This window comes from Carcharhinus amblyrhynchos, chromosome 10 (genome assembly GCF_965287045.1).
Source record: "Carcharhinus amblyrhynchos chromosome 10, sCarAmb.v2.hapA, whole genome shotgun sequence".
Classification (NCBI taxonomy): domain Eukaryota; kingdom Metazoa; phylum Chordata; class Chondrichthyes; order Carcharhiniformes; family Carcharhinidae; genus Carcharhinus; species Carcharhinus amblyrhynchos.
The window spans coordinates 74,136,647-74,149,941 of record NC_137333.1 but is presented as its reverse complement, the minus strand read 5'-3'; the positions used below and the strand labels follow the sequence as shown (position 1 = coordinate 74,149,941).

The 13,295-nt window shown below is 42.0% G+C and overlaps 1 protein-coding gene across 1 annotated transcript in view; it reads left to right on the top strand.

The window, feature by feature from the left end:
* mtmr6 (myotubularin related protein 6) overlaps positions 1-13,295 on the top strand; it is a 56,256-nt gene that overhangs the window by 22,820 nt on the left and 20,141 nt on the right. Inside the window, exons 5-8 of the mRNA XM_080197355.1 lie at positions 764-892; positions 7,227-7,361; positions 8,858-8,990; positions 12,050-12,159. Coding sequence (XP_080053481.1) covers positions 764-892; positions 7,227-7,361; positions 8,858-8,990; positions 12,050-12,159 — 507 coding nt within the window. The remainder of the gene's footprint in view (positions 1-763; positions 893-7,226; positions 7,362-8,857; positions 8,991-12,049; positions 12,160-13,295) is intronic.

The window sequence follows — 13,295 nt, the reverse complement described above, 5'->3', positions numbered from 1 at the left end:
TCTGGGCATATTTCATTAATAGGAACACAAAGGTGAAAAAAAGCTTGCGTATACATACTTGCTTCATTGTGCTCTGGTTAGTTCCAGTAACCTCCTGCCTCAAGTGTCTGCCTTTGGCAGTCATTTACAAAAAGACAGTGCTGGTCTTGAACCCACCATCCAGGAGTGCACAATGACAACTGAATGAGATGCTCACATTTTTGCTTGTGATTATTTTGTATCATGATCCTATAGGTGATTTTTATTCTTTGTTCTGTTCTTCACTTTCCTCAACACCAAAGTGCAGTCAGGATTGGAAGTTTTGTTTTGGGTGTTTGCATGCATATACTCCAGGACTACTTATTGTGTCATCTGAAAAGTTTTTAAAAAAAGTGTTTGTAGTTCACTTTCATTTCGCTTAATATGTAATTGTTCCATTAAGAGCCTGTTTACATATTTGATACACAGTTAAAAACACACTTTCTTAATTAATAACTTGCATAGCAATTCCCCTTTGGAAGGTGAGCCAACAGTATTGAATATTCATTGTAGCATTTTTGTGATTTTTTTAGATGAATTTGATACTGACATTATAACATGTTTAATTTCAGAAGTAAATAAAAATGCTATTTCTACTTGTTTAAAATTATATTTTATTATTTGACAAAATTAAATTTCATGTTGCCAAATATTTATTTTAATGATGTGGGTAGTGGATATTTCTTTATATGGGTGCTTTTAGCATTTTTATTTCATTAATATTCATGGTCTCTTCGAACTATAGGTTTGTGATACATATCCAACAGACTTGTATGTTCCCAGGAGTGTGAGCAAGCCCATTATTGTTGGGAGTTCCAAGTTCAGGAGCAAAGGAAGATTCCCCACGTTGTCCTACTTTTTCCACCAAAAGCAGGTGTGGTTATTCAAGTGTATCCATGTTCGTTGTCATCATCTCTAGCATACATACTATTGACAAGATCTCACAGTTATCTTTTTTCCTGGAGAAGTAGCTGGTGATAGATTAACAAAACAACACAAGAAAAAAGCAAATTCTACAAACATAGGCAGAGAATGATGAGAGAAGCAACAGAATTATATAGGGTATATTTTGTTTTCAAAAGCAAAAAGAACAAGGAGGAAACTGAAAATAAGCTGAACTGCTGAAGCCAAATGATCTTGTCCAGCTAAACTTGGTATTCGGTGGTTAAATGATTTGCACACTTGATTATATTAAGTGTACACCTGTTTGACTTGAAGGTGGGGCTGTACCATGAGTAACAGCCAGATGGGAGAGAGTAAGGGTTTTACTGAGGGCATGGTGTCAAAGGTGAGGGTGTGCTCAAGCAGGTTGATAGCTGTAGAATTATTTTGATTTGATTTATTATTGTCACATGTATTAACATACAATGAAAAGTATTGTTTCTTGCATGCTATACAGACAAAATGTACCGTTCATAGAAAAGGAAATGAGAGTGTGTGGAATGTAGTGTTATAATCACAGCTAGGGTATAGAGAAAGATTAACTTAATGCAAGGTAAGTCCATTCAAAAGTCTGACAGTGGCAGGGAAGAAGCTGTTCTTGAATCAGTTGGTACACAACCTCAGACTTTTCTATCTTTTTCCCAAAGGAAGAAGGTGGAAGAGAGAATGTCCAGGGTGCGTGGAGTCCTTAATTATGCTGGCTGCTTTGCTGAGGCAGTGGGAAGTGTAGACAAGGTCAATGGATGGGAGGCTAGTTTGTGTGATGGATTGAGCTACATTTTTGTAGTTCCTTGCGGTCTTGGGCAGATCAGGAACCATACCAAGCTGTGATACAACGAGAAAGAATGCTTTCTATGATGCATCTGTAAAAGTTAGTGAGAGTCATAGCTGACATGCCCAATTTCCTTAGTCTTCTGAGAAAGTAGAGACGTTGGTGGGCTTTCTTAACTATAGTGTTGGTACGGGGGGACTAGGACAGGTCGTTGGTGATCTGGACACCTAAAAATTTGAAGCTCTCAACACTTTCTACTTTGTCTCCATGAGAGAAACTTTAACTCTAGAAAAATGATGCTGTCTGGTTAAAAAGCTGATGAGCAATCCTAAAGTAAATGTGATTTTGGCAGACTTGGAGTTTATTACACTTAGAAGGTTGGGGTCACATTGACTTAAGAAGTCAGAGCTATAAAAGTTTTATAAAAGATCATAACCTTGTTCCAGTTGGGGTTCTAGAACTAATCAGATTGGTGGCAGTTTAAAAAAGGAATGGGCTATTGGAAACCAAGAATGTTTTCTGACGTTTTAAGTCACTGCACAGGGGTTATAGGAGGCCAGTGCTCGAACTTGGAATCCTGAGACATGACACTTTAAAGGGAAGTTGGAGGATCACTTAGCTGGAAACTAATGGAAGGCCCATAAAATCTTGTGCCTTGGAGAATAACTGGAATACTAAGGAGAAGTAAAATAAATTCCAGGGGGCGGTGATATACTGTTCCTTTGGACATAAGGAACAGTAAGGGGAGGAAGACACTGGTGGGTGTGGTCTATAGACCCCAAATAATAACTTGGAGGTGGGGCAGGCTATAAACAAGCAAATAAATGATGCATGCAGAAATGGAGCAGCGATAATTATGGGGGATTTCAATCTGCATATTGATTGGTTGACCCAAGTTGGACGCGGTGGACTTGAGGAAGAGTTCTTGGAATGCTGTAGGGATAGTTTCCTTGAACAGTGTGAGACGGAACCAACGAGGGAGCGAACCCAGCTTGCAGGTGCAGCAGGTGGTCAGGAAGGCGAATGGGATGCTGGCCTTCATAGCGAGGGGGATTGAATATAAAAGTAGGGAGGTCTTGCTGCAGCTGTATAGGGCATTGGTGAGGCCGCAGCTGGAGTACTGTGTGCAGTTTTGGGTGCCGCACCTGCGCAAGGATATTTTGGCCCTGGAGGGAGTGCAGAGGAGGTTTACTAGGCTGATACCGGAGTTGAGGGGATTGAGCTATGAGGAGAGGCTGAATAAACTAGGCTTGTACTCGTTAGAGTTTAGAAGAATGAGGGGAGATCTCATTGAGACGTATAAGATGATGAATGGGATGGATAGGATAGAGGTGGAGAGACTCTTCCCGCTCAAAAAAGACAGTAGGACTAGGGGGCACAGCCTCAAGATAAAGGGGAGGTGGTTTGGAACGGAGTTGAGGAGGAACTTCTTCACTCAAAGGGTGGTGAATCTCTGGAATTCTCTGCCCGTTGAAGTGGTGGAGGCTGCCTCGCTAAATATTTTTAAGAAGCGGGTTGATGGGTTCTTGATAAGAGAGGGGATTAAGGGTTATGGGGAGAGGGCGGGAAAGTGGAACTGAGCCACAACAGATCAGCCATGATCTTATTGAATGGCGGGGCAGGCTCGAAGGGCTAGATGGCCTACTCCTGCTCCTATTTCTTATGTTCTTATGTTCTTATCTGGTGTTGTGTAACGAGGCAGGAAGAATTAGGGATCTTATTGTGAGGGATCCTCTTGGGACGAGCAATCATTATATGGTTGAGTTTTTGATGCAGATGGAGGGTGAGAAAGTAGGGTCCCGAACCTGTGCCCTCTGTTTGAATAGAGGGGAGTACGATAGGACAAGAGAGGAATTGGCAAATGTAGATTGGGGGCACAGATTGGGTGGTAGGACGGCTGAGGAACAGTGGAGGGTCTTTAAGGAGATCTTTTTCTGTGCTCAACAGAAATATATTCCGATGGTAAAGAAGGAATGTAGGAGGAGGGATAATCAGCTGTGGTTATCGAAGGAAATAAAGGAGAGTATTAAATTAAAAGCTGATGTGTTTAGAGTGGCTAAAAGTAGTGGGCGAGTAGAAGATTGGGAGAGGTTTAAAAATCAACAAAGAATGACTAAGAAGTTGATAAAGAAAGGAAGGATAGACTGAAGCTAAACTAGCACTAAATATAAAAAAGGACAGTAAGAGTTTTTACAAATATAAAAAGAGGAGGCTGGCCAGAGTGAATGTTGGACCTTTAGAGGATGAGAAGGGGGATTTAGTGGTGGGAGATGAGGAAATGGCGGAGGCCTTAAATAAGTTTTTTGCCTCGGTCTTCACGGAGGAGGACGCGAATAGTTTGCTAGATATTAAGGATAAAAGGATGGTAGGAGTTGAGGGCCTGAATGCGATTACTGTCACTAGAGAGGTAGTGCTTGATAGACTAACGGGACTGATGGTGGACAAGTCCCCAGGACTGGATGGAATGCATCCCAAGGTTCTGAAGGAAATGGCAGAGGTGATAGTAGATGCCTTAGTGATTGTTTACCAAACTTCGCTGGATTCTGGGGAAGTGCTGGAAGATTGGAAAACAGCTAATGTTACACTGCTGTTCAAAAAAGGTAGCAGGCAAAAGTCAAGGAATTATAGGCCAGTTAGTTTAACGTCTATAGTTGGAAAAATGCTTTAATCCGTCATCAAAGAAGAAATAGCGAGGCACCTAGAAAAGAATGGTTTGATAGAGCAGACGCAGCACGGACTCGTTAAGGGGAAGTCGTGTTTGACGAATTTATTGGATTTCTATGAGGATGTGACTAGTGCAGAGGGGAACCGGTGGATGTGGTGTTTCTCGATTTTCAAAAGGCATTTGATAAGGTGCCGCACAAAAGGTTGCTTCAGAAGGTTGGGGGGTAAGGTGTTAGCATGGATAGAGGATTGGTTGTCTAATAGGAGGCAGAGAGTTGGTATCAATGGGTGCTATTCTGATTGGTGGTTGGAGACTAGTGGAGTGCCGCAGGGATCGGTGCTGGGGCCTCGACTATTTAAGATTTATATAGATGATCTGGAGGAGGGGGCTGAGTGTAGGGTGACGAAATTTGCTGATGACACAAAGATGAGTGGAAAAGCAAATTGTGCGGAGGGTGTGGAAAGTCTGCAGAGGGATCTGGATAGGCTGAGCGAGTGGGCGAGGACCTGGCAGATGGAGTACAGTGTTAGCAAGTGTGAGGTTATCTACTTTGGCAGAAATAATAGTAGGAGGGATTACTATTTAAAGAGCGAAAAGCTGCAGCATGCTACGGTGCAGAGGGACCTGGGGGCCCTTGTGCATGAGTTGTAAAAACCTAGTCTGCAGGTGCAGCAGGTGATCAAGAAGGCGAATGGGATGCTGGCCTTTATAGCGAAGGGGATAGAATATAAAAGCAGGGAGGTCTTGCTGCAACTGTACAGGGCACTGGTGAGGCCGCAGCTGGAGTATTGTGTGCAGTTTTGGTCGCCGCACTTGCGCAAGGATATTTTGGCCTTGGAGGGAGTGCAGAGGAGGTTCACTAGGCTGGTACCGGAGATGAGGAGGTTAGACTATGAAGAGAGATTAAATAGACTGGGTCTGTACTCGTTGGAATTTAGAAGGATGAGGGGGGATCTTATAGAGACGTCTAAGATAATGAAAGGGATGGATAGGGTAGAGGTAGAGAGATTCTTCCTGCTCAGAAAGGACAGCAGGACTAGAGGGCACAGCCTCAAGATAAGGGGGGAGCAGTTTAGAACGGAGTTGAGGAGGAACTTCTTCACTCAAAGGGTGGTGAATCTCTGGAATTCTCTGCCCGTTGAAATGGTGGAGGCTACCTCGCTAAATATATTTAAGTCACGGGCAGATAGGTTTTTGACAGACAAGGGAATTAAGAGTTATGGGGAGAAAGTGGGAAAGTGGAACTGAGCCACTTCAGATCAGCTATGATCTTATTGAATGGCGGGGCAGGCTTGAAGGGCTAGATGGCCTACTCCTGCTCCTATTTCTTATGTTCCTATGTTCTTACTCAGGGAAGAATCGAATGAACCTTAACTGTTTGTGTAATGTATAAGGGAACTCCTTAAGGAGGAGCAAAGATAAAGGAACTCTGAAAACTATAGCTACTAGATATCAATTTTAAGTTCATAATATAATATCTAGTATTTACTTTTGTTATGTAAAAGAGATGTTACAACTTGAAGCAAGTTGGTGCTCTGTTTTGTCATTATTGCAAACCAGCCAAAGGCAGGTTTGGGATTGATCTTGGGAAATACTTCATGCAAAAGCTGTTTACTATTTGGAATGATGGTTTAGTGGCAGGAAATATTCTGGAGTCCTTGAAGAGACATTGAATGTTGTCATATTAGCTTGGTGCATTACAATGAGCAGGTAAATAAATTTCTCATCTGAACTTGCACATCTTTAGACACTGAGGGGCAATTTAGTGTGGCCATAAGAACGTAAATAGGAGCAGGAGTAGGCCATCTAGCCCTTCGAGCCTGCCCCGCCATTCAATAAGATCATACTGATCTGAAGTAGATCAGTTCTACTTTCCTGCTTTCTCCCCATAACTCTTAATTCCCTTGTCTGTCAAAAACCTATCTACCCGTGACTTAAATATATTCAGTGAGGTAGCCTCCACCACTTCAATGGGCAGAGAATTCCAGAGATTCACCACCCTTTGAGTGAAGAAGTTCCTCCTCAACTCCAATCTAAACTGCGCCCCCCCCCCCCCCCCAAAATCTTAAGGCCGTGCCCTCTAGTCCTGCTATCCTTTCTAAGCGGGAAGAATCTCTCTACCTCTACCCTATCCATCCCTTTCATTATCTTATACGTCTCTATAAGATCCCCCTTCATCCTTCTAAATTCCAGCGAGTACGTACCCAGTCTATTTCATCTCACTTCATAGTCCAACCTCCTCATCTCCGGTATCAGTCCAGTGAACCTCCTCTGCACTCCCTCCAAGGCCAAAATATCCTTGCACGAGTGTGGCGACCAAAACTGCACACAGTACTCCAGCTGCGGCCTTGCCAGTATCCTGGACCGTTGCAGCAAGACCTCCCTGCTTTTATATTCTATCCCCCTCACTATAAAGGCCAGCATCCCATTCGCCTTCTTGATCACCTGCAGACTGGATTTTTGCGACTCATGCGCAAGGACCCCCAGGTCCCTCTGCACTGTAGCATGCTGCAGCTTTTCGCCCTTTAAATAGTAATCCCAATCAACCTAACCCGCACACCTTTGAACTGTGGGAAGAAACTGGAGTGCCAGGAGGAAACCCACACAGACGTTTGGAGAACAAGCAAACTCCATGCAGCACCAAAGTCCAGAACCAAACTGGAGTCCCTTGTGCTGTGAGACAGCAGAGATAATCACTGCCACCTTTAAGGTCAACAGCTCTCTATGGAAATATGAATGAAATCAGATGTACAGCAAAATAATGATGCTTGATGCACATGTTTAAAGAAAAATGTCAGTTACTTCACCAATCTTTTGCTCTCTTTCTAGGCTGCCATTTGTCGATGCAGCCAACCATTGTCTGGCTTTAGTGCTAGGTGTCTAGAAGATGAGCATATGCTGCAAGCTATAAGCAGAACCAATACCAACAGCTACTTCATGTATGTAATGGATACAAGGCCAAAGGTAAGTGTGCAGCTTTTCTTTAATATTTGTCAATTCTCATTTGTAGCAAGATATAATTTATGAAAGACCTTTAATAGAAAGATACTGCATTCCTACTAGTTTTATATGAATTATTGCAATTGCTACTGCAGTGGGATTTACCTGACAATGTGGAAACTTTCCAGGTGTCTTGTCTACAAAAGGCAGGACAAATCTAACTCAGCTGGCCCATCAATCTATCCTTGTTCATTAATAAAGTGATGGAAGGTGTTGGTGACAGTGCTGTCAAGCCGCACCAACTTGGCAATAACCTGCTTGCTGGCACTCAGTTGGCATCCAATGAAACTGCTGAGATTCTGCCTTTATTGCAGCCTTGATTCAAATGTGGACAGAAGAGCTGACCTTCAAATGTGAGGTGGAAGTGACTGTCCTTAACATTAAGGCACCACTTGACCAAGTATGGCATCAAGGAGCCCTAGCAAAATGACTTGGTGAGAATCTGGGAAAACTCTCCACTGGTTGGAGTCATACCTAGCACAAAGGAAGATGGTTATGGTTATTATAGGTTAATAATCCCTGTCCCAGAACATTACTATAAGAGTTACTCAGGGGCGTGTCCTAGGCCCAACCATCTTTAGTTGCTTCATTTATGACCTTCTCGCTATTATAAGATCAGAAGTGGCAATGTTTGCAGATGATTACATCATTTGCGACTCCAAGTGCTGAAGGTCTGTACCTATATTCATTATGACCTGAACAACATTCAGACTTGAGCTGATATATGGCAAGTAACATTCATCCTCACAATGACCATCTTCAACAAGAAAGTATCAACGATGTCTTTTTGACATTCAATTGCATTACCATTGTTGAATTCCTCACTATCAACATCCTGGGGTTACCATTGACCCAGAAAATGAACGAGATCAGCCATATAAATACTCTGACCTCGATCAGATTGGAGGCTGGGAATTCTGCGGAGAGCAAGTTACTTTGTTTCCCCAAAGCCTGTCCACCATCTGCAAGGCACAAATCAGAAGTGTGATAGAATGCTGCCCATTTGCCAGGATAAATGTGGTTCCAACAACATTCAAAATCCCCAACACTGTCCAGGACAAAGCAATCCGTTTGGCACCCCTTTCAGAACCTTCTATATCCACTCCCTCCACCACCAATGCACAGTGGCATCACTCTGTCCCATCTACAAGATGCGCTGCAGAAACTAACCAGGACTCCTTCAACGGCATCTTCCAAATCCGTGAATTTACCACCTAGAAAGACAATGGCAGCAGGTACATAGGAGTACCACCTATGTTTTCCCCTCCGAACCCCCCACAATCCTGACTTAGAACTATATTGCTGTTCCTTGACTGTTGCTGGGTCAAAATGTTGGAACTACCTCCCCCATCCCCCCTCAGGGACAATTGGGGATGGCAAATAAAAGATGCTGGCCTTACTAGTGATGCCCATGTTCCATGAAAGAAATTTTTAAAAGATTTATGTTTTATATTTTTCAGTTAAATGCAATGGCAAATCGAGCTGCAGGTAAAGGATATGAAAATGAAGACAACTATTCCAATATTAGGTTCCAGTTTGTTGGGATTGAAAATATTCATGTAATGAGAGCAAGCTTGCAGAAAGTCAATGAAGGTATGTTTCAGTATGTAGTTCCTGCAGGAAGGTATGGAAATCTTTTAGGACTCTGTTTTCTCCTTACCTGTTTTCTCCCATTTGAAAACAATGAAATTTGCTGAACTACATTTCCTTATGAACATAAGAACTAGGAGCAGGAGTAGACCATCTGGCCCCTCGAGCCTGCTCCGCCATTCAATAAGATCATGGCTGATCTTTTTGTGGACTCAGCCCCACTTACCCACTATAACTCTTAAATTTTTGAACAGCAAAGGAATTATCTTTCCATGCTTTAAAAACATTCAATGAGGTAGCTTCAACAGCTTCACTGTGAGGGGAATTCCACAGATTCACAACCCTTTGTGTGAAGAAGTTTCTCCTCAACTCAATCCTAATCTGCTTCCCTTTATTTTGAGGTCCCCTTGTTCTCGTTTCACCTGCCAGTGGAAACAACTTCCCTACTTCTCTCTTATCTATTCACCTTCATAATCTTTTATGCTTCTATATGATCCCACCTCCCCCCTGTCCCCCGCACCCCATTCTAAACAAGTAAGGTCTTAGTCACAAACAAAAGCAGAAAATGCTGAAAAATCTCAGCAGGTCTGACAGCATCTAAGGAGAGAGAGTAGAGTCATCATTTCGAGTCAGGATGATCCTTCATTTTTATCATCCAAGATTCTTCGTGTGTAAGTTGAGATACTAAGTTATGTTTTTTTTGTGTCCAGTCTTGCCTTGCCTGCCATCTGCCTATGAGCTTTTCAGCAAGCATCACTGCTCATTAATCAGGAGATGGCAATAATGGCTAACAATCTATTCATTATTTCAAATTCCCTGACCCAGGCTTGGAATTCTGAGACCAATTAAAATGTCCCCATAGTTGTCCTCACTGAGCTCAACATAGAACATGAATGGGCATTGGGATTGCTCATTTTCTTTATACCATCTGGCAGCTTAGGTCATTTTGATATTTTGTGGGATCCTTCCATCAGTGAGGAATGTTGCAGTCTTCTATCTGCCTAATGTTATTGCTGGTACAAGGATAGTTGCTATCCTGACTGCCTTCTGCCGGTTGCAGATTTGATTATTTGAGGTGGCATATGAATACTGTACAGGCTTGGAGTGGTTATGTTACTAGGGTTGTAACCTAAAAACCTGACTATCGATCCAGGGACGTGCATTCCAATGAAGAAATTAAATTCAATCAGTGAAATGAATCTGTTTGTTGACTTTTTGTAGTGATTTGCTAAGCATTTCAGAAGGGAGTTAGAAGTTACATTGCTGTGGGTCAGGAGTCACTAATGGTGACCATGAAACTTTTGAATTATTACATCTTGTTCACTAGTGTCCTTTAGGGAAGGAAATCCAGTATCTCTTCACAGTCCATCTTTGTGCCCCCAGCTTCTCGGTTCTATCAAACAGCTATAGAAAACATTTAATAAAACAGAGGACTATCTGGTAGAGATATAGGCAGTGGTAGATGTGACAACAGCACACGGTTCAGTTGACCCTGCAAAGTCGTCCTCACTAACTATGTTGAGAACTGTGCGAGAAGTCAGAGTTGGCATTTTGTTCCAGGTTCCTCCATCACCTTCACTGGGTATGTACTGTCCCATTGACAGGACAGTCTCAGAAGAGGTGGCGGCGCAGTGGTATATAGTCGGGAGGATACGATCTGAAAGTCTGCAGCATTGATTCCGGACCCCATAAGGTTTCATGGAATGAGGTTAATCATGGCAAGGAAACCTTCTGCTGATGGTCACCTACCACACTCCTTCAGATTATGTCTGTATTCCTCCAGTTGGACAAAGCTCAGGGTGCAGATTGTACTTTGGATTGAGGTCTTCAATGACCATCACTTGTGCTAAACAGGATAGATTCAGAACAAACCTAGCAGCTCATAGCTGGCCATGCATGGTCCAGCATACTCTTCACTCAACCATTACCTTCAGGTTAAGAGTCAATTCTGGTTCGAATAAGAAGTGTAACAGAACATGCCAGTAGCAGCACAAAGCAAATCTTAAAAGTGCACGAGGTACTAACCTGGTGAAGTTAGAACACAGGACCTTATGTATGATTAGCAGCAAGCCAAGCAATCCCAGAACTTATAAATCAGGCCAAAGATCTGCTGCCGTGCCACATCTGGATGTAAATGGTAATGGAAAATTAAACAATAACAAGAATAGGAGTGTCCACAAACAACCCCATCCTCAATAATGGGGAAACGCTTTCAGCCCAAAGTATCAAGTGGATGATCGAGCTCAGTGTTCTAAGGGCTCACCAGTGCAGGAGTGTATCTTTGGCCAATTGAATGAGATACAGCCTGACATTTAGATGTTTCTAGCACTCTTTTTTTGTTTTCAGCTTTCTAGCATCTGGATTGTAAAAACTAGTCAAATGTTACTCCTGCAGTGTTACAGCAAGGGAACTGAAATACTGTAGTGGAGTTCTTCAACTTGATACAGAAATTAAACAATCTTCTAAGGATTAATACTTTTGCAATGTTAACCTTGTAAATTTATTTTTGGCAGAATGAGTGACAGTTGTTATATACTCATTGGATGACACTTCAAACATTTAATAAAAGATATTTATCATAGAATCCCAATGGAGCAGGAGGAGGCCATTTGGCTCATTGATTCCGCAATGACTGCAATAAGAGCATTTTACCCAGGCCATAGCCCCATGTATTTACCCTGCTAATCCCCCTAACTTGCACCTCTTGGGATACCTAAGGGGCAATTTAGCATGACCAATCCATCTTACCTGCACATCCTTGTATTGTGTGAGGTAGCAGGAGCACCCAGAGGAAACCTATGCAGACACTGGGAGAATGTATAAACTCCAGTCAGTCACCCAGGCTGGAATCAAACTGGGTCCCTGGCACTGAGAGGTAGCAATGTTAACCACTGTGCCACCATGCCACCAGGAGAAACCTTTTTGTTTCTTCCTGTGTAACAAATGAGAAACTTGTTCACTCACCTGTACTTGTAGAAGCTAGAAATGGGTTATTTTTAACAAATATACAAGCTAAAACAATTATTTGAACCTTGCTGAATATGTATTTTCTTTTTTATTAGTGTGTGGAACCAAAGCGTTGACTCTGAATGACTTCTTAAGTGGTTTGGAGAGTTCTGGATGGCTTCGCCACATAAAAGCTGTGTTGGATGCTGCTGTATTTCTTGCTAAAGTACGTATTCTTTCATTATATATGTTTTTAATTTTTTTTGCATATAATCATTTAATTTTATCTATCTAATTATATAAAGAGAAAACATTGCTTTATTGGCGGGCATAGTGCCAAAGTTTTGTCTATTACGCAGTTGGGATAGTCTTTACTGTATTTGAAGCTTTTTTTTCCCCAGCTTTGCCGGTAATTTTCTTCCCTCTTCACTCTGTCCTGAAATAATGTCCTCCTTGGTTGTGATGTGGTTCAACTGACCTGAGTCACCTTCCGTATCTTACCTGTGACCACTTTTCATCTTTGAGCCTATACCATGAATGCAGTATTCCATCACAAGATGCCTCACAGCTAAGCTTGATTTATTATTTCATGGGATGTGGTGTTGCTGGCAAGGCCAGCATTTGTTGCTCATCCCTAATTGCCCTTGAGCTGAATGGCTTGCTATGTGGCCTGATCCAACAATGAGGCTATGTGTGAAAGATAGAAATTAGGAGCAAGAAGCCATATTGTCCTCCACAATTGCCAAATCTGAACCATAGAGTTGACTGTTTTTTGATTTCTTCCTTTCGTGAGATCAACTGACAGCACAGACTGGATATCCAATCTTAAAAGTTCCTTGCTGAGCTCCTTATCTTCCTGATCAACTGACTTTTCTTTCCTGAGTATAACGTTGTTTTGGAATCTAGAAATACTCCGAAGTTACATTTTAGCACAACAAAGATTTTATTTGTGACTAACAGTATTTCTACAAAAAACATAGATGAACAAAAAATTACTGACCAGTTCCCATATGGTAATAATATATAAAAAAATCAGCATCGGGTCATGCTGTTGTCTGAAGGATTAAACGCAAGTGGAATGGTCAGACACAGGAAGTAGAAGAATTTCTTTTCTCCACTTGGTTAATGTGGACAAAATGAATGATCCAGACACTACTCGTGCCAACTACAAAAATTCACATTGGGCTCAGTTCATATGAGTTGAAATGTGAGTTTACTACACAGTATCTAATATGCACTTTGGAAAAGGAATGAGTGATTTTTACTCTCAGCTTGTACACTGAAATATTTAGTTTCTTATGTAACTACTGAAATCTCCAAATTTGACAGTGGAAAAAATGAAAGTTTGTGTAATTTGGGTTG